Source organism: Passer domesticus, chromosome 17 (assembly GCF_036417665.1).
Source record: "Passer domesticus isolate bPasDom1 chromosome 17, bPasDom1.hap1, whole genome shotgun sequence".
In the NCBI taxonomy this organism is placed as follows: domain Eukaryota; kingdom Metazoa; phylum Chordata; class Aves; order Passeriformes; family Passeridae; genus Passer; species Passer domesticus.
In genome coordinates, this window is record NC_087490.1 from 1,967,586 (window position 1) to 1,991,607 (window position 24,022).

General features: G+C 49.7%; 1 protein-coding gene across 1 annotated transcript; it reads left to right on the forward strand.

Moving 5' to 3' along the window:
* Positions 1 to 1,903: 1,903 nt before the first annotated feature.
* Positions 1,904 to 22,865, forward strand: FBXO21 (F-box protein 21). Its single transcript, XM_064392237.1, has 12 exons — positions 1,904 to 2,121; positions 4,402 to 4,537; positions 7,033 to 7,127; positions 8,775 to 8,896; positions 10,494 to 10,640; positions 11,127 to 11,260; positions 11,484 to 11,620; positions 12,229 to 12,405; positions 13,091 to 13,223; positions 16,221 to 16,411; positions 17,276 to 17,433; positions 21,221 to 22,865. Exons 1-12 carry the CDS (start codon positions 1,919 to 1,921, stop codon positions 21,397 to 21,399), a joined length of 1,812 nt encoding a protein of 603 aa, XP_064248307.1. The 5' UTR covers positions 1,904 to 1,918; the 3' UTR covers positions 21,400 to 22,865.
* The last annotated feature ends 1,157 nt before the right edge of the window (positions 22,866 to 24,022 follow it).

Sequence of the window (24,022 nt, forward strand, 5' to 3'; positions counted from 1 at the left end):
TATATATATATATATATATATATATAAAACAAGACAGATGTTTTAGGGTGGAATCCAGTCCTTCTTCTTTACCTTCTTCACAAATTTAAGTAGTATTGTGTAATTAGATTAAAAAGTCCACATTACAGAACACAGGTAATTAGTTATTAATTAAAAATAAAAATATTTAAGTGTAATTTCTTAATTAGACAGTTTATCCTTAAAAGACTGCTACACATTGATAAGTCTCCTTTTGGTACATTTTGAGATATTTTCACACATTGATATGTTCCCTCTGTGCACCTCTTTTAGCTATTGATACACATTGATAAGGTCCCCTGTGGGCTCCCCCTTTCAGATATTGATACCCACTGACACAATCCCCCTTTTCAATATTGATACATTCTGAGGAGTCCCCTTTGGGCACCACTTCTTAGGTATTGATACATATTTAGTATTGATTAGATAAGGTCCCCTTTGGGCACCTCCTTTTGTTATTGATACACATTGATCAGACCCCTTTTTGGAATCTCCTTTCTGATATTGATACACTGATGAAACCCCCTTTTTGTCCCCCCCCTTTTCAATATTGATACATTCTGATGAGTCCCCTTTGGGCACCACCTCTTAGGCATTGATACACATTCGGTATTGATTAGATAAGGTCTGCTTTGGGAACCCCCTTTTTGTTATTGATACACATTGATCAGACCCCTTTTTGGAATCTCCTTTCTGATATTGATACACTGATTAAATCCCCTTTTTGCACCCCCACTTTCAATATTGATACATTTTGGTAAGTCCCCCTTGGACACCCCCTTTCTGATATTGATACACATTGACAGATCCCCCCGTGCACCCCATTTTTGATACTGATACACATTGATCAGACCCCTTTTTGGCACCCTGCTTCCAATATTGATCACATTGATGAGGCCCCTTTTTGGCCCCTGTTTCTGATATTGATCACATTGATGATCCTTTTTGGCACCCCCATTTCCAATATTGATCATACTGATTCAGTCCCTTTTTGGCATTCTATTTCTGATATTGATCACATCGACTCCTTTTTGGCCGCCATTCCCGATATTGATACACATTGATGAGATCCCTTTTTGGCACCCTGTTTCCAATATTGATCACACTGATTCAGTTCCTTTCTGGCACTCCGTTTCCAATATGGATCACATTGATCCCTTTTTGGCCTCCGTTTCCAACACTGATCACCCCGATACGATCCCTTTTTGGCACTCCGTTTCCAATATTGATCACATTGATCCCTTTTTGGCACTCCGTGTCCAATATCGATCACCCCGATACGATCCCTTTTTGGCACTCCATTTCCAATATTGATCACATTGATCCCTTTTTGGCACTCCATTTCCAATATTGATCACATTCATTTGGTCCCTTTTTGGCATTCCCCTTCCAATACTAATCACACTGATTCAGTTCCTTTTTGGCACTCCGTTTCCAATACTGATCACATTGATCCCTTTTTGGCCCCCGTTTCCAACACTGACCACCCCGATGCAATCCCTTTCTGGCACTCCGTTTCCAGTATTGATCACATTGATCCCTTTTTGGCACTCCGTGTCCAATATCGATCACCCCGATACGATCCCTTTCTGGCACTCCGTTTCCAGTATTGATCACATTGATCCCTTTTTGGCCCCCGTTTCCAATACTGATCACACTGATCCCTTTTTGTCCCCCGTTCCCAACACCGGCCACCCCGCTGCGGTCCCGTTCCGGCACTCCGTTCCGGTGTTACACCCCCGGCCCCGGCAGCCCCCGCGCCCGCCGCTCCCGCTCCGTCCCTTGGCAGACGCTCCCTGGGCGCTCTGCGCTCGGCGCCGCGGCCGCACTTGGCGGACGCTCCCCGGGCCGCCCCTCCCCGGAAGCGCCGGCGGCCCCGGGGCGCAGGTAAACAGCCAAGATGGCGGCGGAGGCCGCGGGCCCGGCGGGGCCCGGCAGCGGCGGGACGGGCCTGACGGACCTGCCGGGCGAGCTGCTGGAGCTCATCCTCTGCTGCGACGTGCTGGGCGCCGCCGACATCGGCCGCGTGTCCTGCACCTGCCGCCGGCTGCGCGAGGCGTGCCAGCCCCGCGGCAAGGTGTGGCGGGAGCGCTTCCGCCTCAGGTGGGCAGCGCCGCTCGGGCGGCAGGGAACGGGCACCGCCGGCGCTCCGCGGCTCCGGGGCTGCTCGGGCGGGTACGGCCGGCCTGGGAGGCTCGCGTGGGGCGGTGGAGCTCCGCCCGGGCTGGGTGAGCGGCGGCTGCAGGGCCGTGGGTTCACCCCGGGGCTGCTCCGGGTGGTCCCGCCTGGCCCGGAGCACCTGCGGGGATGGCGCGGCCGCGGCCCCTCCGGGCGGGTGTCGGGCGCTGTCCGAGCGCCCTGCAGGGCCGCCCGCCCTCCCGGATCCCTGCCGGGGGACCGGGCCGGGGCTGCTGCCCGCAGGGGACTCCCTTGGCCGCAGAGCAGGTTTGTGGCTCTTCCACAGCGGGGCCCGCGAGTCCCCTGCACCCCCGGGCTCTGGCAGCAGAATCGTGCCCTGGGGTTGGGGATTGGCTCCCTGACCCCTCCAAAGCAGCAGCCAAGAGACATCTCAGCACTCATACTGGAGAGCAGAGAGGTGTTTGTGCATGAGGAGTTGGGGAGAGCTGTCCTCACAGATACCCAGGTGCTGCGGTGGGGTTTTGCTGCTGTTCTGTTTCCCCAGGGTGCCGTGCTGGGGCGCTGTGCACGTTTTGGCTGGGGTGAAAGATGGGTGTGATACTGGTGATGATGCTGTACCCTGGGGGCAGCTCTCCTCATCCCCGAGGCTGTCCAGGCTCATCTATTACCTCCTATTGTCTGTGTGGGCACAGGAAAAGCAGCAGAATTGCTTTCTCGAGCTGGCAGTTGGCTCCTGAAATTCAGCTCAGCCCAAGTGTGGGGATTGTTCCCTTTCCCCCCAGGGGTAAAAAAGCTGCTGAGGAGTTACAGCTGCAAGCCATGGCTCTGGGGCTGGCTTTCAGCAGTTCAGTGGCTGCAGTTCCTGCAAGTGTCAGCCTGGTTGGGATCCAGCAGCTGGAATGGGCCGTGGTGGGTGATTGGCACACGTTGCTCTCCTCCTCTCTCCTTGGAAATGGAATTTTTGGCAGGAGGCTTCACCCTGACCTTGCCATCCTGGCTGGATTCCGTCATGAGCGATGGCACTTTCATCTTTCCAAAATTCCCAATGTCCTTCCAAGCCATGCAGTTCTCCTTTCTCATCCCAAAACAGGGGACTGTGGTGGTTATTATGGGGTGGCTGCATTTCAGCAGTGCTGAAGGGCCAGGGATTCATCAGGAGAGAGGTTGTTACGTAATGTGAGGTCATTTGACTTTGTTTTGTGGAGACAAGTGCAGGGGAGTTTTATTATTAACCAGCAGTTAAATATCTTCCAGATGTGGTTTGGACACTGGTAATAATCATTATACAGGAGGAGTGATTGCAATATTTGGTAGATTAAATGTATAAATATACATATATATATATATAAAAAACCTGAAAAGAGCCTAAGACAAAGGAAAATGGTTTGTATAAACCAGTAATAATGAACAGCATTGCAAAATGTGGAATAAATCCCGCAGCAAATGAAAAAAAACCCTTTCTCTCAGCTTCATTTCCAAAATATTTCCATCTGTGCCGATTCTTGCATGTTTCTCACACAAGTGATCTTGGTGTCTTCACAGCAGCAGAATTGCAGAGCTGGCACCTGTTTTGTGGCACAAAGCTGTGTTGTGGCACCACACACCCACTTTGTTCAGCAAGGTGCTGCCAACAGCCCCCAAAGCATGCCCTGAAGTTGGGTTTTCAGCTGAACCTTGAAATTCTGAATAAGCTGTGAAATGTGTGGTCTTTGAGTCTCAGTAAAGGAGGAGTTTTTAACAAAAAAAGCTGTGAGGTGTCTTTTTTTTTTCTTCAAACAATTATTTCTTGTCTCTTGTCAAACTGCAGAAGCATTTAGTCACAATTTGACTTCAGGTTGTGTTTTCCTCCCCTAGATGTTGCCACCAGCAAGGGCAGTGGAGGGAGCTGTGTTTTAATGAGCTCCCCGAGGTGGTAGGAAGAACACAGGACAGAGAATTCCCCTTCTGTTCAGTGCCAGGTTGGCTTCCTTCTTTGTGGTAAACTCTTTTAATTATAAAACTGAAGCATTTAGGATGTTTAGGTATTGAAATCCTGGAGTGGGAGCCTCTGAAGGCTTCAGGAGAGCTTGCTTTTAAATCATCATTAATGCACAGCTGCAGTTGGGGAGTTGTGCTTTGATGTCTGAGGTAATTTAATACAGTTTAAAGCTGGGCAGTGTCTGGGCTCTGTCTCAGCTCCTCAAGTCCTTCTGGAGGTTCTCAGGGAGGTGAAATATTGATGATGCTGTTGGTTTGTGTGTGCAGGTGGCCATCCCTGCTGAAGTACTACAGCCACAGTGACAGTGTCAGCTGGCTGGAGGAGTACAAGGCACGGCACAACGCGGGGCTGGAGGCACAGAGGATTGTGGCCTCCTTCTCCAAAAGGTTCTTCTCAGAGCATGTAAGTCCTCCTCTCTTTGTGTGTGTGTGCAGCAGCCCCGCCACTTGTCCAATAGAATCATTAATGAAATCAGTAATTGAATCATTAAGGTTGGAAAAGACCTCCAGGATCAAGTCCTGAACCGTGTCCCTAAGCAGCACATCTTCATTTTCTGAACCCTTCAGAAAGCCAGAGCTGACCTTGCTAAATTCCCTCAGAAAAACAGATCTTGAAGCTGAGAGCAGCACAGTGCAGGTGTCTGTAGGGCTGCTCGTGTGGGTCTCACAGCTTCATCTCTGGACAGCAACCAGAGCTCAGAGGGGCTGACACTTCTCACAGCACCCTGGGCTGCCATCTCCAGTACACAAAGAGCATCATCATTATTATTATTATTATTGTTATTATTACTCTTTCAGAAATGTTGGGGCTTGCAGATGATGCAGCCACAGGAGCCCATGCTGTGCCCTTGCTCTGCTGCCAGGAGGGTTTATTTAGGCTGAGCCCAGCACTGCTCTTTGCACCAGCCCAACAGCAGCTGCTGTTAGGAGATTTTCCTCCCAAGGGTCCAGAAAACTGAACTCCTTTGAAGGACAGCGATTGCACCACTTCCCTAAGCAGCTTGTTCCAATGCTTAACAACCCTTTCAATTAATCAATTTTTCCTAATATCCAACCCAAACCTCCCCTGCAGCAGCCTGAGGCTGTTTCCTCAGCACTGCCTGAGCATTCACATCACCAGGGTGTATTCTTTAAAAATCCTTAAACCATTCAAAAGTTGTTTATTTCTTAGAGGGCTTTTCCCTTTTTAAAACATTTTTATGTAGTCTTTATTATTATTTTTATTAGGAAAAGGTTCTTCTTCCCCCAGAGGGTGCTGGGCACTGCCCAGGCTCCCCAGGGCAGTGGGGACAGCCTCTGGCTCTGCCAGAGCTCCAGGAGCATTTGGACAGCACTGCAGGGATGTGGTGGGATTTTGGGATATCTGTGCAGGGTCAGGAATTAGACTGAATGATCCTTGTGGTAGCTTGGGATATTCCATGATTCCATAGCAATTCAAAGATTCACCCTCCTTGATTGTGATAAATGCTTTTCATTAGCTTCTCTTGCCCCTCTTTCCACATCCCCTCAGCTGTGCACTCAGAGATTTTGTATTTCCTGACTTTGTATAAAATGCTGAAACACAGCCAGAAGGGGAGAGAATTCCAAATGCAGAGGTGTGTGGAGTGCAGCACTCCCTGGGATTGCATTCAGCCCTAACAGCTCTGTGCTGTGTGCTGGGACTTCAGCCCTGGCTCTGGGAGTTCTGAAGGCCACAGGGTTTGTTGCCACAAAGCACAGCTGCTGTTTCTCACTGCAGACCTTGTGCAAGGGTGAGTTCTGAGAGCTGTCACAAGCCCTTGGAGTGCAGCAGCAAAGCACAACAGGGCCACTCAGCTGCAAAGTGTGTTTTTGAAGTTCTCCAGGCAGCCATGACCCTGAAATGCTTCTTTGTTCAGTGGGGAAAGGTGGGAATGTGGTGTCTCACACTGACATGCACATGAAACAGGAGTTACTTGGCTGTTTGCTTGGTGGCTGTGGATTTTGGCAAGCTGTACAGCTGGGTCAGCCTGGAATTCTGTGAAATGAGTATAAATACTGCCTGTAACATTGGCTGAATTCAAAATCCCACACAAGAGCCACTGAACAGCCCCCCTTTTATGGCTGCTGTGCAGAAGGAAGGCAGCAGGGCCAGGAGGGTTTGGTGTCTCCTGGCTGCTCTGTTCTGCAGCAGCCAGACATTTGTCCATGGAGAATTGTCAGAGCATTAACTGGGAGAAGCAGCTCCTGGATTCCTCCTGTTTTGATCACATATGCAAAGACCATGGAGAGACCATTAAGCAATACCCAAAGGCCTCATGATGAGAATCATCTCCTGTGGGGCCAGAAGCTGCAGCTTGATTCCCTGCTCAGAGCTCAGAAGAGAAGGCTTTCAACCCATATATGAGCCCATATCCTATAGTGAAAAGCTTGAAAGTCAATTTTTTTTTTTTTACAGTTCAGCCAAAGTTTAAAAAGTAACTCTGAATTCTGGAAGAAAATAGCAGTTCTGAATATAGATGCAGAAGTGGTTGTTGCAAAAAATAAAGGCTCCTGCCTCTTCATTCCTTCAGCCAGGATGAGTCTCCTGCACAGGGGGTGTGTGGAGAGGTTCAGTCAACCACGAGCAGAAGTTGATTCCACCTTAAAATCACTTGCAGCTTGTGCCCACCCTGCATGAATGTGACTCTGCTGGTCCTGAACTCAGCATCACAGCCCTAAATGCTGTGGAATTGGGCTGAAATTGCTGTAGGATGTTCCTGGGGTTCTCAATGGATTAATAAATCAATGAGTACAGACTGGGAGTATTTGGGGAGCATAAGGTAATTCAAGATCATTAATAAATACATTTAAAAAAAGGACTAACTTGGTTTTGAGACTTTTTCTGAAGTTATGGGAGAGCCTGTTGTGCTGTGCATAACTCCTTGTCTGCTTTGGCAGGTGCCCTGTGATGGATTCAGTGACATTGAGACTCTGGGGTGCCCCAGCCATTTCTTTGAGGATGAGCTGATGTGTATCCTCAACATGGAAGGAAGGTAAGAGAGGGCTGAGAAATGGCAGGGATTTCCCTCTTGCACCAGTTCAAGGAGAAAAATACCCTGGTTAATGCCTGACACTCATTAAACAGCACCCCCAGGCTTGCTGAGGCCTGATTTCAGATTGAGTATTTCCAGAGGAAGCCATGGAACCCTTGTCCCACAAGAAGATCCCTGGGCTTTGTGTTGCTTTTTGTTGTTTATTTCCTTGCCAGCTCGTGGCATCTCCTGGGACATACCCCATGCACCCTCAGCTCTGCCTAAGCAGTTCCCATCCTCTTGTTCCCTTTTGATTTAAACCTGGATCAGTTTGCTGAACTGAGTTGCAGGATTAGGCCAGAGCACCAGAGGGAAGCAGGAATCCTTCAGGATTGCCACCAGGAATCCCTGTACCCTGAAATTTCAGCTCTTTCTTTCCCTTTCTGAGCTGGAGTACGTTGGTCCAGTTTTTGTCCCCAGAGAAGCAACTGAGGTGAATTCAGCCACTGCAAAATTTGTAGTTCTGTAAATTCTCCAGACAGGTGGTGAATAAAACTCCTGGGTTTTATCTGCCTGGGTAATCTCATCACCTTGATTAACACTGGGCAAGATGAGGAGGTTTATTTGAAGGTTTTATTTGCTTTATTTGAAGGTTTTTCTGCTGGTACCACCTACCCAGGCTGGCTTTGGTGTGACACAAAGCTGTGATAAATGTCCTTAATGGGGCCTAATAGCCTTGATTAGAGGGACTGTTAATAGGGCTTGAAAAAACCCAACTGGAATGGCAATCATCTCATTTTTGCCTTTTCCCATCCATTTTATTGCCTTGTCTAGTTGAGCTGGGTCTGAGCATCTCTCATTTGACAACTGGTTAAAAAGCTTTTGAGGCTTTGCACTGGCCAAATGCCTCCCCATAAAGCAGAATTGATGCTAATTACACCCTGATTAAGCTGTAGTCAGTGCCATTCAGGAGCATTAGGCTAAATCATCTCCCTGGAAGATATCCCAATAAAGCAGTTGTCCCTATCGAGGATCCCAGTTTATTGGAAGAAGATAAAATATTATGAGTTTTGATTGCCCTGCTGTCCAGGAGGATGGAGAGGCTTTAGAAAGTGATGGGGCTTTGCTGTGAAAAGTTTTGGAACTGTGTCACCTACAGAGCAACTGTTGATCTCCTCCTGCCTTGTCAGAGCTACAGAGTTGGTTTTCCTCTGGAGAATTTTGTTTTTCTTCTGAATACTATTGGACTGACATTCGTGTCCCTCATCAATCTATTTTTAATGCTGAGAGGATGCTTTAGGAGTGGCTCTGGAGAGATGCAGTCAGACAGAGGGTAATGTTTTATGAATAAAGTACAGGATTTTAATCAGATATTCCTGAGCTCCTTTAATTAGGATCTGTGTTGTTTCCCATGATAATGTATCTTATCAAAAGAATGTATTGGTGATGGGATGAAAATTGGAGATGATAGGAGCAATGTTTTGCGAGTTGTGTGGCTTTTTGTGATAAATTCCTCTCAACATTCCCCTTTTGGCTTGACTTTCAGTGACAGTGCTTGTTGAGAAAAACAATTACCCAAACTGTAAACTTGTATTAAAACTTAAACCAGCTGTTCACCCTTCAAATACCTCTTTAGGGAAATGCTTCCTCTTGTGTTTAACTGTGCAGGAAAGGTCTCACCTGGAAGTACTATGCAAAGAAAATTCTCTATTTCCTACGGCAGCAGAACATCCTAAAGAACCTGAAGGAGTACCTGCAGCGCCCCACGGAGAGGCAGTCCTTCCTGGAGGGTGAGTCCTGGCAGGGAGCCCAGCCCCAGCCCCTAATGACAGCTCTCCATCATGCTGTGACTTGCAAGGAGCCTGCCTTGCTTAGATTCCAGCGAGCCCTTGGCTAATGACTCAGAGTTCTGGTCGGATTTTGGATGTGTCTGGAATGCATCAAAATGTCAGGGTGGCATCAGGTGCTGTCGGTGCTGCGTGCTTGAAAAATCACCCTGGACAGCTGGGCTGGAGGCAGAAAATGGTAAAACACTGGAATACTAAACAAGGTGCTGAGAAAATGAGCTGTAGCTCGACATCCTCGTTACTGACATTGCTGCTGTGGCCCCTGAGCTGATTCCCAGTGAGCTCCCTGCTTTCCCCCTTCCCAGGAACTCCTCAGATAAGGGCAGGCAGCAGGCAGAGGGAATTGTTGTAGCCTGAGCACTGGGAGTGTCTCAAGAACTGAGTGCTAGACTTTGGTGAGAAACAAATCCAAGTCCAGTCCTGTGGTGGGAGGGCACTTACACCTGCTAAGAAAGAAAAAGCTCTTTCTTCTGCTCTTCATGTCCTCAGTCTGGTGGATTATTCTCCTTCTGTCTTCTGAATGGCTCAGGAGCTGCCAGAGGCTGTAGAAGAGTCCCTTGCTCTTGGTACACACTCCAAAATGTCCCTGAAAGAGGACAAAAGAGGCTGCAACACCAAAGCTGGTTCTTGTTAATGCAATAGACTTTGAAGAAGGGGCTGTTAGGGCAAGAAGGGCAAGCAAAAAGTGGTGTTTTCTAGAAAAAAACAAATTAATTATGAGACTTAGTCATGTGGGTCACAAATGTGTGATTTGCTTGCCATTAATGTGCCAGCAGGAAGTGTTTTGGGAATTTTCACCTGGTCAGCACAGGGGACACTTTGGGAGGACAGAAAGGAGACACAGAGCCCTGCTCAATTCCCTGATTTACAGACCTGTCATGGACATGTTGGCAAAGCCTTGTAGGAGGCTGGAAAAGGTATGGTCCATGCAAAATCCTTGCAGCTGATTCCAGAGATTGAAGAGGAGGCTTTGGAAAGAGGAGTGGTGCCAAGGAGAAGGCTCTGTGAAAAGGAAATGTTTTCCTGCAGAGGCTGGGGCAGGAGGAACATGAAAGCTTGTTCTGTTCTGTTGTGTTAGGAAGATGGAGAGCAGGTGTGGAAGAGAAAGATGGATGTAGCAGATAAGGAATGATGAACAAGGATGATATGGAGGATGTGACAGGGAGCAGTCAGGACTGAGGCAGTTTGAGTGAAGCTGGGATTGCTTCAGACTGAATAAAAATCTCTGTATGCTGGGGAGCTGCCAGGGGCTGCAGTGTGAGCACAGAGCTGGTCCAGCCTGACCCAGCAGCATTCCTGCTCAAGGTACAGATGCCTTTCAGCGTGGTGGAGAGGGCAATACTGAGATCACCTAGTAATTTCTCATGTCAGCTCACTCTCTGCATTTTGTGTAACAAATCCAGGAGGTGACTGCAGGTTTCAGACACAGAGCTCTGCTGTTCTGCTGCAAGCACTCGCTGCATGCCTGGAATGTAGAGCAGGCAAAACCAAGCAAAGGAAAAACTGAAGTCCTGTTTCTTATGCAGTTTGTTTTTTGCAGGTGCTGTTTTGATTGATCAGTACTGTAACCCCCTGTCAGACATCTGCCTGAAGAGTGTCCAGGCCCAGGTGGACGATATCACAGACAAAGTGCGCAAAGTGCTGCGGACCAAGAACCCCAGGCACCCCAGCTTGGCTTCCAAGGCAGGTACTGTACAGAAATGTGCCTTCCTGCAGAGCCCTCTGCACAGCTCAAACAGCTGGGGAGTGGTGGCAGCTTAAAGAGCTGTTGATTTTATCCCCTGGCAAACAAAATTGTGACATTTACTGAAGCCATCATTCAAGAAACAGCTGTTCAGTAGCCCAGGGTTCAGTCCATCTGGTACTGAAAGAATTGAGAGGGGAATTCTATTTTTTCCCATTTGTCTCTGGAATCTTATTAGTCCTGTTATCTACAGCTAAGCTGTGGGACTGGGAAACAACCTCTTTCCTGCCAATCTCAGAAAATCATCAGTAGAAAGGTGCATGTTTATCATCTCCAAAGGTCAGGCAGCATCTTGCTCCATGGTTTTATAAACACTGAGTAATTTCTGGCTTTCAAGGAGAGACTGAGCCTGCCCATGTGAAGATTTCATCGCATAAAGGTTGAGTGCTCTTGTTTTCTCAGTCTTTATTTCACTGCATGTGTTTCCAGGAGAGGTTCTCGTTCCAGAAGTGGAGCTTCAGAGGCAGGTGCTTGATGCCATGAACTGTGTCCTGTATGAGCAGCTGAAATACAAAGGAAATGAGCTGGATTACTACAACTCCCTGAATTCCTACATTCACCAGGTGTGTGTGTGTCAGGCAAAAACTGGGAGGCTGCAAGGCTTGAGATGCTTTATTTGTCTGAATGTAGCCAGACAAATAATTCTCTGTGAAGAGCAACTCTTAAATAAATATATTACCCTTCAGTGCATATTCTGTCAAGTTGCATTTTCAGCTGTGAAATCAATCCTTGAAATTTATTTTTCTTAAATCCCGCCTGTGTTTTTGTCTCATTTTTCTCCCCCAGGTTTTGATCCGCAGGACAGGAATTCCCATCAGTTTGTCTGTGCTTTATTTAACAATTGCCAGGCAGCTGGGAGTCAAACTGGAGCCTGTCAACTTTCCCAGCCACTTCCTACTGCGATGGTGTCAAGGGAAAGAAGGGTGAGTGACCTGCTGAACTCTGAAACTGCCCACAGTGACAAAAATCAGAACATATTTACAGCTCCAGACCTATGTGAGAGGGTTTGATTGTTCCATCTGCCTGTACAGAGGGAAAGATCAGATCTTGAGGAAGGTTTTCCTGGAACTCAGCTGCTGCTGCTCTAGACCTAGAGGAGAATATTTAATTATTTTCCCTCTGGAATTATAATCTATACAGAGGGAGAAACCAGATTTTTAGGAAAGTTTTCCTAGAACTCTGTTCTGGTGCTGCTGAATGGTAACAAATTTCTTGCTCTAGGCCTAGAGGAGAATGTTTATTTTCCACATGGAATTATAACCTATACAGAGGGAAAAACCAGATATTTAGGAAAGTGTTCCTGAAATTCATTTCTGCTGTTGCTGAATAATAACAGATGTCCTGAAATAGTAATACCCATGAGGTGATTTGGGAATTATGGAAAGAGAGAAGGTACCAGGTAGTCTCTGTTTAGGAGGGAGCTGAGGAGTGAAGGACACGGGTTGGAAGTGCTGAGGGAAGAACAGAAACAGCAAACCCTGCTTTACCACGAGACCCTGGTCACAGTTTGGGCTCTCTGTTGCCTCTTCAGAAGCACAGATATTTTTGACTACACCTACATCGATGCCTTTGGGAAGGGGAAGCAGCTGACAGTGAAGGAGTGCGAGTACCTGATCGGGCACCACGTGACAGAGGAGTTCTATGGAGTGGTGACCTCCAAGGAGGTCCTGCAGCGCATGGTGGGGAACCTCCTGAACCTTGGCAAGAGGTGAGTTCAGGATCCATACCCTGGGAAAAAGGAGCTGGGGTACATTATCTGCATGTCCAGTATTGCTGCTTCCAAAAGGTGTCGCTCACCTCCTGAGATCCTGAAAATTCCCTGTGTCACAAGGCATTTAATCACCTGCATCTGAGGGGAAACAAAAATATTTAGTGAAACTAGTTCCTCCCAAGAAAATAGGCAAGATATTTTATTTTCTCTGTGAAAAGCTGATCGGGACTGTCCACTTTTAAGAGCAGAGCCTTTTCCTGTCATGGTAGGCACAACCCTCGTGTTCAGATGAGCATTTTCAGAGATCCTGTTGGTGTGTAGAACATCAAGTTTTGTTTCCAAATCCTGATAATCCTTTCCCAAGCAGCCAGAGACAGACTCACAGGAGTGAAAGGATTGTTATAGGTGTCAGAGGAACAAAAGGAAGTGTCTTGGAGAGTGAATTCTCTGTGTGGCATCATCTGACCCAGGAGAAGAGCAGTGGGTGGGAGGGCAGAGCTCAGTGATCAGGTGTGGAGTGCTTTTCCTTGTAGCAGGCTGATGTGGTGAGTGACAATCCATTCTGGAGTCACTGCTGTGAGCATGCTGTACCTGCAGCACCATTGTGGGCACCCCCCTGTCCCTGGGGGCTCTGGGGACAGGCTTGCAGAGGCTCACAGGTGGGTTTCCTTTCTGCTGGCAGAGAGAGCACTGACCAGTCCTACCAGCTGCTGAGAGACTCCTTGGACCTGTACCTGGCCATGTATCCAGACAATGTGCAGCACCTCATGCTCCAGGCCAGGCTGTACTTCCACCTGGGAATCTGGCCAGAAAAGGTACCTGGGCACTCAGGGGAATGCTTTGGGGAAGGCTGAGCACTATTAACACTGGGTTATTGATTTTTGGGCTATGTCAGCCTGCATTACAGTCTGACACAAGTTGTTTCTGTAATAAATGCAGTTGGAGAAGTTCTCACATTGCAGAGAATCAATTTTAAGCAGGGATAGTGGATGATTCTTGGCTGCCTGTCCTAGGGGAGACTTGGGAGCAGCTTTGAGTCATAATTTATGATTTACAGCTTGTCTTGAAACCAACACCATGGACTGTGAGTTACAGGAGTATCCTGTTTGCTCTGTGCTTAAATTGTGGTAAAACTCCTGCTGGGCTCCTGGAAAGGGAGCAATTACCTTATCAGAAAACTTTAGGAAGTTATCTTTTATAAATAAAAACCAAAGCTGTGTTCCCAACTTGGGCCACAGTCTGTGGCTCCTGTGAAAAAGCAGCTTGATATTCCTGTCCTTGGAATTCCTTTTCCTTCAGGGTAACAACTCCAATCCTGTTATCTTGGGAGTGTGGGAAGGAAGGTGCTGAGATTTACAGGTTGTCTGGATCATCCAAGGCTTTCACTGAATCAGGAGAAGGCACAGGGAAGAGCCTGTAACTCAGAAAATCTGATTGTTTTAGTGTGTCACTGCAGCACAGAGGTTTTTCCTACTCAAAATTCCCTGTGCTGGTTCAGTGGAGCCTGTGCCAGTTCCACCTGTGAGGTTTGGGAAGGGGACAGGAATATTGGCTGGACAGCTGAGCAGGAACAAAGCTCTTCCCACCAAATCAACTGGAACAGGACTGCTGGAGGAGCTCCCTCCTTCCCTTGAAGAGCAAACTGTGCTAAGCTTGGCCTTCTTTTCTTATAGCAACAAATTTTAGGGTTAGCACAGAAAAAACAGCACAAAAAATTGTGTATGGGACAGACTCAGTGAGCTGGATGTAAATAGGGAACACTGAAAGATCTTCCTGGCACTCAGGGCAGTTTGGAGAGCACCAGACTTGGATTTGCAGCCCCCAGAACACAGAACCCAACCCCAGGGCTGGGTTTTACTGAGTTCTCTGCAGCAGCTGCAGTGGAAATGAGCAAATTTGGATTTTTCAGGATGGCAATCCAGTCGTTCCAGGCTGTCAGGCAGGATTGCAGCTAACCAGAGAGAATGCTGTGTCTGACAGGACACAATGTACCAGCTTTGACAGGGGCTGCCAGATTTATGGATGGGTAGGAAATCTAAAAAGTCCTGCAGAGCTACACGTTGCCGTAAATATTTGTAAATAACAGTAAATAAAACTCCCAAGAATCTCTGGCAGCTGTGGTTACTTACTTCCTTCAGGATTTTTCAGGATTTTCACATCCTTCTTAGTTCTTAATAGGATTAAAGTGGCCAAGAAGTCTGAGCTGTGTTTCTTCTCATTAATTACTCACCTGCCCTTTATTTAAATTGATTTTCCTCGATTTTTGGCTGCTGTTCATGCTGAACAGCCTGAGATTTCCATTCCTCTTCTGCTGCTGCTCTGAACTTAATGACCAAACCTATGATCAAGGAGACAATCATTTTACATGGTGCCAGAGTGTGGCAGATTTTGGGACTGAAGGTATCTGCTGTTGAGACAGATACCTGTCTTTTCCCAACGTGTTTACACAGCAGGTTGGGTTTTTTCTTTGCTTTTACCAAAAAATTGAAATTTGCTTTGCCTGCCTCTAACAATCTTGGCAGCAGGTGCTCTGATGTTGTGCCAGAGGGTGCTGGGAGGCTGGAATTGTGGATCTGCAGACCTTGCTGCTCTGTGTTCTTCAGTCAGCCTGAGACAAGCAGCTTTTCTGCCTTGTTCCTTGGGAAAGCATCATGGAGGTTATTTCCATTTTCTCCTGTGCTGCCCTATTTTTCTCCTCACAGACATGCTGAGAAGCTCTTTTAAGTTAAAATATTAGTTCTCAAGAGCACCACAAGTCACCTGGAATCACTTCCCAGCAGCATTTTTGGGACACTGGGAACTGCATTCTCATGACCACAAACCTTGAGAGGTGGTCTGTGGGCACTAAACAGGACATGATGAACTCGTGGGGCTGAGTTTTGAGGAGCTGCTGAGCTCTCCAGTGCCTTTCCTGAAGCTGGAACTTTACAAAGAGAAAAGGAGTAAGAACAGGCTGTGTGCAGGCTGAACATGAAGCTATGGCAGAGAACAGTGTGCAGATGTTGTGGCAGATCTCAGGGCACTCACGTGCAGCTGACTGCAGCAATACATCTGTACATGTTCATGTCTTGGTTTGAAAGGACAGGTGTCTGCTAAGAAAGGCAGGAGCCTTACCTGAAATGGAAAATGCAAACCCCCTCCCTCTGAATTGTTATAATTTGGAATTTGAGGGGCTCTCAGGCAAAGATATGGGAATAGGTTCTTTACTAGCAAAATTAAAAATACAAATGCAATAGTACAAACAAACCAAAAAACCCACTGGCAGAGTCAGAAGAGGCCCTGACCCCTGTGTGTCAGGGTAGTGGCACAGTCCCATCCCATGGGGGCTCAGCCCTCCTGCAGTGCCAGCTGTGCTTCTGCTGGAGCAGGGATCCTGCACAAGGGGGGAGTTTTCCTCTGGAGCTCCAGGCCTGCTGGAGATGGGCCTGCTCTTCCTCTGGGAATGCAGGGCAGAAGAAAGCTGCTCCTCTGGGAATGCAGTGGGCAAAGGCTGCTGGGCTGTTCCAGGCTCAGATTGGATCCAGGTAGGAATGCTTGGCTCCTGCCCTGGGCACAGCATCTCCCCATGGGATGCTGGAATTTGATCAGCCCTGCAGGGACACTCAGTGGCCATGGACAGCAGAGATCTCCTGGAGGGAGGATTGGCTGTGGGAGAGATAAAGAAAACTGCCCCATGAATAGAGATAACTGCCCCAGCTCTGACAGATGGCAAATTGAATACACACCCCAGCTACACCTTCCAACCTGAGACAGTTTATAAGTTGTGCTGCTGCAGGGACGTGTCCTGACCCTGTTTTTCTGTGGTTTGGAAGGTCCTGGACATCCTGCAGCACATCCAGGCCCTGGACCCCTCCCAGCACGGGGCTGTGGGGTACCTGGTGCAGCACACCCTGGAGCACATCGAGCGGCGCAAGGAGGAGCTGGGCCCCGAGGTCAAGCACCGCTCGGACGAGAAGCACAAGGAGGTTTGCTTCTCCATTGGGCTCATCATGAAACACAAGAGGTGAGCTTGGAGCCTTCCCCCCAGTCAGCTCTGTAGCAGCAGAGCAGAAGGGTTGGAGCTGATAGCAGTGAGATGTGGTTTAGTGCCAAGGAGGAGTGGGAAATGCCAGGCACGTGCGTCTGTCCCGTGCAGGAAAAGGGGGGAGGCTCTGGGAGTGCCTGGAGAGAGCAAATGTTTGCACTGCAGAGAGCCTGACTTGTCTGAGTCATCCTCTGTCACACAGGTAACATCCCCACAGCACAGAGCTCTCCAGGAAACAGCAGCTATCACTTAATGAGGGGTTGTGCAGGAGAGTCAACCTCAGAATCGATTCTGATATTCCCAGGACAGTTTGTGGATGTTTCCCTGTGCTCTCATTCCCTGTTCCTGCTGCACTGTGTTGCTTTGGCCACTCCTCTGGCTCACCAAGACATCCAGAGCATATTTGAGGGGCATCAGCAGTGACAGTTACAGCACCTCACAGTTCACCCCATGAATATTCTGTAAATAGTGATGGCTTTGTTCTCACTGTTGGCCTGGTCTGTATGATGAGCACAGGAGTAGTTACAGCCCAGCAGGGTGGTTCCTTATTTCTTCCTTCCTCTTCTGGCTGCTGACTTCCAGGCTCTTTTCTTGCTCACATTTGGTTTTCCTTTGTCTTCAGATGTTTATTCCTGTCTGTTTACCCAGTCATTCATATTTACTTCCCTCCACCTCAAAATACAAACACAAAGTCTTTCTGAATTAATTTTTGTCCCCTCTTGCTCCTCTCCTCCTTGTGCCAGCTCTCAGGAGGTTCCTATCCTGTTTGTACTCTGTTAATCTTGAGGAAAAAGAGCTGGCTCTGGAGTTTCCACAGCCTTAGTGTGCAATTTCTTGAATCAGGTATGGCTACAACTGTGTGATTTATGGCTGGGATCCTGCCTGCATGATGGGCCACGAGTGGATCCGGAACATGAACGTGCACAGCCTCCCCCACGGCCCCCACCAGCCCTTCTACAACGTCCTGGTGGAGGATGGCTCCTGCAGATATGCTGCCCAAGGTGAGCAGGGGCTCCTGAAGGCACTCTGCCCACATCAGGACAAAGGGGTGCTTCATGGGTTAATTAAGTGTGGTTAATGAGGGTTGTAAAGGTGGAGGTAGGAAGGAGATGATCTGAGTCCTGGCCTGCTCTGTTTGCTCTCCATGAAATCAGCACTGCTGGGATGGACATGAAAGCTCACTCTGGTGTGATCTCTTGCCCCAGAAGTGTTTTGGACACTCTGATGGTGTGAACCTTGATTGATGCTTTGAAAGAAATAACTCAGCTTCTGGTGGAGGCTGAAGGTCAGTCAGCAGCTCCTGACGGCTGTGCCTTGCACAGGACCTGGAAATGGGACTTAGTGAGGGGTTGCTGGTCAGGACATGGCTCTGGCCACTGTCACATGCCAGGACCCCAGGGAACACAGGTAACCTGGCTGTTAGTGCCACCTTTAACCAGAACAAAAATGAATGTCTCTTCACAAGTGCAGGGAGGTGTAGAAATCTCAATGTCAGATGTGCTTTGTGCAACAAACCATGAGAGGAAACTCTTGTCTGGTGGTCAGAGTGTGTGGCTGGGATACAGGAAGAACTGTTGAACCGAGGTTCTGAAGAAAATTACAAAAGAGAAGCACATGTGTGACTCTGTACATTGTAAAAATGTTAATTTGCCTCATGTTTGTGTCCCCCCTGTGACAGGGAGGTCCCATCCAGGCAGGGCAGCTGCACAGCCAGAGTGTGTTTGGCTAAGGGAAGCTGCTGGAGGGAAAATGCTGACCAAAATGCCCTTTCCCTGGGTGCTCCCTCATGTTCTGGTCCCCTGAGCGTGACAAGAGGTGTGACAATAGGTGGTTTTACAAGCAGGGACACTCCTGCCTCTGTAGATTTAAAGGGCAGGTGTTTCCTTCCCACTGTCCTGAGATTGGCTTTTTTTGTATTCAGAAGCCCAGAAAGCTGAAGTGGCAAATCCTGATGGCTCAGATCAGACAGGGCTTGGCCTGAGAGAGTCTTAAACCCAGAAATTCTCATGTGCCATGAGTTGACATTAAAATGTGCATCTTGGTAATTACCTAATCAGGTAATTGTCCCCAGTGCTGCTGGGGCTGAGTCATTGCTTATCTTGTGTCTAATGATGTTTAAACAAACAGAACCCTGTCTGGTCCCACAGTTCTTGCAGGGTAGGCTGACACTGTTATCTCTGTGTAGGAGACACTCTTATCACTGCATCTCTGTGGCCTTCAAGGGTTCTGGTATTGCTGGGGAAAAGTGAAGGGTTTGTTCTTGCTGCTATTGATATCCCCTCCAAAACATCCTCAGATCATTTGGGAATGATTATTTCATATCCTCCTGACCTGACTCTGGGGAGGGAGGGAGAGATTTTACTGAAAGAATCCTAAACAAATCCTCATGTGGAGTTTAATTTAACCAGCTCAGAAATAACCCCAAGCTTATTATAGATAAGTGTACCTCAGTTTGAGGCCTTCCTGTAAATCTGTGGGTTGAGTGCAGCTAATTCCAGAACTCCTGTGTTGTTCAGGGAGTTTGGTACCTGTCCACTCTTGTCTGTGTTTTGTTTGCTTTGTGACAGCACAGGACAGAGATCTGTGGCTCAAAACTGCTTGTCAGCACCTTTGGGAGGCTCCCACCTTGTGCTGAACTCGCCTGTGTCACCCTGTTCCCTGCCAGCTGCTGTTCCATCCCTCCTGTTTCATGCCTGCAGCTCCCCATGCCTGCAGCTCCCCATGCCTGCAGCTCCATCCCTCCTGTTCCATCCCTGCAGCTCTCCATCCCTGCAGCTCTCCATCCCTGCAGCTCTCCATCCCTGCAGCTCTCCATCCCTGCAGCTCTCCATCCCTGCAGCTCCCCATGCCTGCAGCTCCATCCCTCCTGTTCCATCCCTGCAGCTCTCCATCCCTCCTGTTCCATCCCTCCTGTTCCATCCCTCCTGTTCCATCCCTGCAGCTCTCCATCCCTCCTGTTCCATCCCTCCTGTTCCATCCCTGCAGCTCTCCATCCCTGCAGCTCTCCATCCCTGCAGCTCTCCATCCCTGCAGCTCTCCATCCCTGCAGCTCTCCATCCCTGCAGCTCTCCATCCCTGCAGCTCTCCATCCCTGCAGCTCCCCATGCCTGCAGCTCCATCCCTCCTGTTCCATCCCTGCAGCTCTCCATCCCTGCAGCTCCATCCCTCCTGTTCCATCCCTGCAGCTCTCCATCCCTGCACTCCATCCCTCCTGTTCCATCCCTGCAGCTCCTGAGCACAGCTCCCAGCTCAGCCATGCTGCTGCAGAGCACTCAGCAGTGCACATTGTTTTCCGCAGTGGTGCAGTATCCAAAAAGGTCCTTTGCAAGCCTCTAGGACTGCACCAGGCTGCTGAGGCATGGAAAGCTCTGGTGCTGCTGGCTGCACACCCTGGCATGCAGCAGCAGCTTCAAAGAGCCTGCTTGGATTAATAGGAATTCTCTGTTCTCACTAATGAACTGGATTTCAGAGACAGATTATTCCTGAATGACGTTCTCTGCACCCCAGCTCGTTCCTGCCCTGCCCAAAGTCAGCCTTTGATCCTGATGCAGCTTTTTTTTCCCTAGCTAATACTACCTGTTTTATCTGACACTGTGCTGGAAAAAAATGACATCATCTGGGGAGTGCTGCAGGGCTCCAGCCTGTGGGATTTCTTCCCAGTCCCTGCTCTGCACCGACACTGCGGAGCGGAGCAGCCCTTGGCCGGGGTCACCTTTGGGGTTCGTGTTCAGGGATCACCTTTGGGGTTCAGTGTTCAGGAATCACCTTTGGGGTTCAGTGTCCAGGGGCCACCTTTGGGGTTCAGTGTTCAGGAATCACCTTTGGGGTTCAGTGTCCAGGGGCCACCTTTGGGGTTCATGTCCAGGGGCCACCTTTGGGGTTCATGTTCAGGAGTCACCTTTGGGGTTCATGTTCAGGGGCCACCTTTGGGGTTCATGTTCAGGGGCCACCTTTGGGGTTCATGTTCAGGGGCCACCTTTGGGGTTCAGTGTCCAGGAGTCACCTTTGGGGTTCAGTGTCCAGGAGTCACCTTTGGGGTTCATGTTCAGGAGTCACCTTTGGGGTTCAGTGTCCAGGAGTCACCTTTGGGGTTCAGTGTCTAGGGATCACCTTTGGGGTTCAGGGGCCACCTTTGGGGTTCAGTGTTCAGGAGTCACCTTTGGGGTTCAGTGTTGTTTAACTCTTGTGCCTAATCAGGTTATCTGGAGGAAATGAGCTGCTGTGGGAAAGATTAAATTTGTCCTTCTTAGGGTTTTTCACTGGACTTGGGGAAGTTTGGATTTAGGGAAGTTTATTTTGCTGGAGGCAAGTGCTGGGCCTTGGCATGGTGGAAACACAGGCTGAGGGAGGAAGCTCTTGGCTCCTCTGCCAGGAGGGCTCACCTTGGAGCATTCGAGGGGCATCTCTCCTCAAACAGATCCCCCAGGGCTGTGAGGGATTAGAGGAGCAGAGCTCAGTGCAGCAGCTTCTCCCCACACTTACAGCTGAGTCCTGTGACCAGCAGAGTGGGAGCAGCATCCTGCTCCTCCAGCCCAGTGCCAGGCAAGCCCAGGCACAAACCCAAACCAGTTGCCATGTCCCTGGTCAGTGGGGTCACCAGGAGCTGAGGCTCTGTGAGCAGTCCCACTGACTTGCTCCGCCCATTTCCCTGCATTAGGGTATTTTTCTCCTTTCAGGCACCAGATTTGGTGTTTCTAGACACACAAACAAGGCCTGAGAGAGGCCCAGGTTCACTGCCCTGCAGCAGGCTGTTCTCTGGTGGTAACTGCTGCTTCCCTTCCCTCACAGAGAACCTGGAGTACAACTCTGAGCCTCGGGAGATCCCTCACCCCGACATCGGCCGCTACTTCTCCGAGTTCAGCGGCCTTCACTACCTGGCAAACACCGAGCTGGAGATTCGCTACCCCGAGGATCTGGAGCTCACCCGGGCCACGGTGCAGAAGATTTACAGCTCAGGCAAGGAGTGAGTGCCAGAGGCAGCCTGGGGACAGAAGCAGCTGGAGTGTAGCTTTACCCTCTGCAGAACTTGCGTGGGAAGCAAGTTTGGTGACAATCCTTTGGCTTAATGCATTAAAAACTGCACTGAACTTGGAAACTGGTGCTACAGCATCTTCCCATTGTCTGCCTGCCCGTCCAGGCCCAAAGGCACACGGACACTTTGGTACTTGAGGCCCAGCAGGAGGATCTTGCAGGGACAGCTGTGCCAGGAGCGTTGTCCTTGGGAAGGATCTGCACATTCTGCTCCTTCTGTTAGGAGGTCAACACAGCGAGATCCTGGTGTGGAATATGGAGGAATCCCCTCTTCCAGAGAAGGAAGTGGCTTGTCCTGGCAGTATTTTTGTTTGACTGTGTGTGTCTGGTTTGGTCTGAGTGTGTATCCCATGCAGGCAATAGTTTTTAAAGTCTCTCACGTCTCGCTGTTGTCTTCTCCGGTCTGAATGTTTGGGTCAGGTATTGCTTCACCTCTGTAGTCTGATTGTTCCTAGAGCTACTGTTCCAATCCTGAATATCCTTCTGGGCCTGGCAATATCCTTATGGGCCCAGGAGAGAGCTCCAGCCACAAAACCAGCAGCAGTGAGGCTGTGGTGGGTGAGCAGTGCTGACCTGGGGGCCAGGTGGCCACCTCGCCGACGGCAGGGACTCCGAAAGCAGAGGAGGAGCTCCTGGCCCTTTTCCACGCCTGCTGAACACACCCAGCCCATGTCCCGCCCTTGTTCTTCGGTCTGTCCATCGTGTGTGTCCAGGGTGGGATCCGTGGACAGCCATGAGTGTTCCCAGGAGGAGTTGGAGCCTCGTGGGGATGTTTGGTGGGACCTTGAGTGACTTCGATGGACGCGGAGCTGCCGCTCGCTGCCATCTCCAATTTTTTTTCCAGTAGGTATTTATGCAATACAGTGGAATGATGACTGGAACCTGGCCATCCCTGGAGTCAGCCAAACCATTATGGAAGCAAGATGTTAATTCCTGCAGCTTGAGGCCTTCCTTGTTGCCAAAAGAAAACTGATTCTAGGGGGGCGCAGACTTGGCTGCCTACAAGGGAGGAGCTTCAGCAGCTCGAGGCACAGGACTTTTAACCTTGACTTAAAGGCCCAGACAGAACCACTGCAGAAGAGGTTTTCCTCTCGGCTCAGGGGCTGCGGGGTGCAGAGTGACACAGTGTTTGTGCATATCGTTGTGGTTTCTGAAGCAATGTGTGTAGAGTAGCTGCAGCTCCTGTCTCCTGTCACTGTCCACTTGCAACACAGTAATTCTTCTCTCTGAGCTGACAGTTAGGGCCCTGTAGAGGTAGGTGGATGCTCTTTAGTCTCTCATGCACTACAGGTATCTCCACGTGGAATCACAGCCCTCCTCTCCAGCAATGCCTGCCCTGCATGTCACCTCCTGCAACCCTGAGCACTGGTTTGCTGTGGAAATAAATGCTGAGAGCCCAGCACTTTGGTGGTGGTGGTCTGCAGGGATCTGGGGCTCCAGGAGGAGCAGCCTGTGGGGAGAGAGTGAGGAGTGCTGAGGGGACTCTGCTCCAGGCACTCTGTCTTTAAAGTGTCTGAATCCCAGAATGGTTTGGGCTGGAAAGGACCTTAAAGCTCCTCTTGTTCCATGGGCAGGGACACCTTCACTGTCCCAGGTCTGTCCTTGCAGGAACCTGGAGGGAGGAGGAGTTCCCATGGTGAAGCAGGGTAGGGAATCCTCAGGCAAAGAATCTGAAATTCCATCTCTTGTTCTTGAGGGCTGGAGTAGACCCCAAACCTCCAACCCATTGTGAAAGCAGATCCCAAAAGATTCCTGGCAGGGATGCAAGGTTGGGAATGGGGGTGCTGGGTCCAAGGTGGCTGAGAAGGGGCAGAGCAGGGCTTGGGCTCCCCCTTCCCATTCCCAGCAAGGTTCTGGGGTTTGGTGCTCCCTTCTGTTGCCACCTGGGCCTCCCTGCAGGGAATTCCAGAGCTCCCAGGAGCCCTCAGCACGAGGAGCTGCCTGAGCTGCAGCCGTGCCATAGGAGAGCCACAGGGGCCAGCAGGAAGCACCCAGAGTTCCCCTGAGGACTGGGAAACCCACCTGGAGAGCTGCTGGGGGCTCCAGGCTGCAGAGCAGCCAGCAGGGCCCTTTCTGTCCCTCTCTTGGGGCCACTGTGCTCGTACCCTGAGAGGAGCCTGGCCCAGGAGGAAGTGTGGGAGCTGTGGCCTGGGGTGCAGCAGGGTTGGGTACTCAGGGCAGCCCTGGAACTAAATCCTCATCCCTCTGGCAGGAGTTTTTGGAGGAGCTGTGACCTCAGGCAGCTCTGCCTGCTCTGGGTGCTGCCCACATCCACACCCAGGCTGTGGGTGTTGGGTCACCCAGAGCACCAACACAGCCTGGGGGGTGCCAAATTTGGAAAGATTGGGCTGTTTCAGTGTGTTTTCCACACAGCCAGGGGCCAAGTTAGATTTTGGGGTTTGACACAAACCCAAAGGGAATGGTGAGTTCCCTTGGTCTCCCATTAGGGACAGGTGTCCCCACTGCCTCCAGTGCTGCTTGCCCTGGGTGGAGTCTTTGGTCTTGGAGAGGAGAAACTCCCCTGTGAGCCCCTGCTGCTGTGGGAGGGCTCAGCCCAGC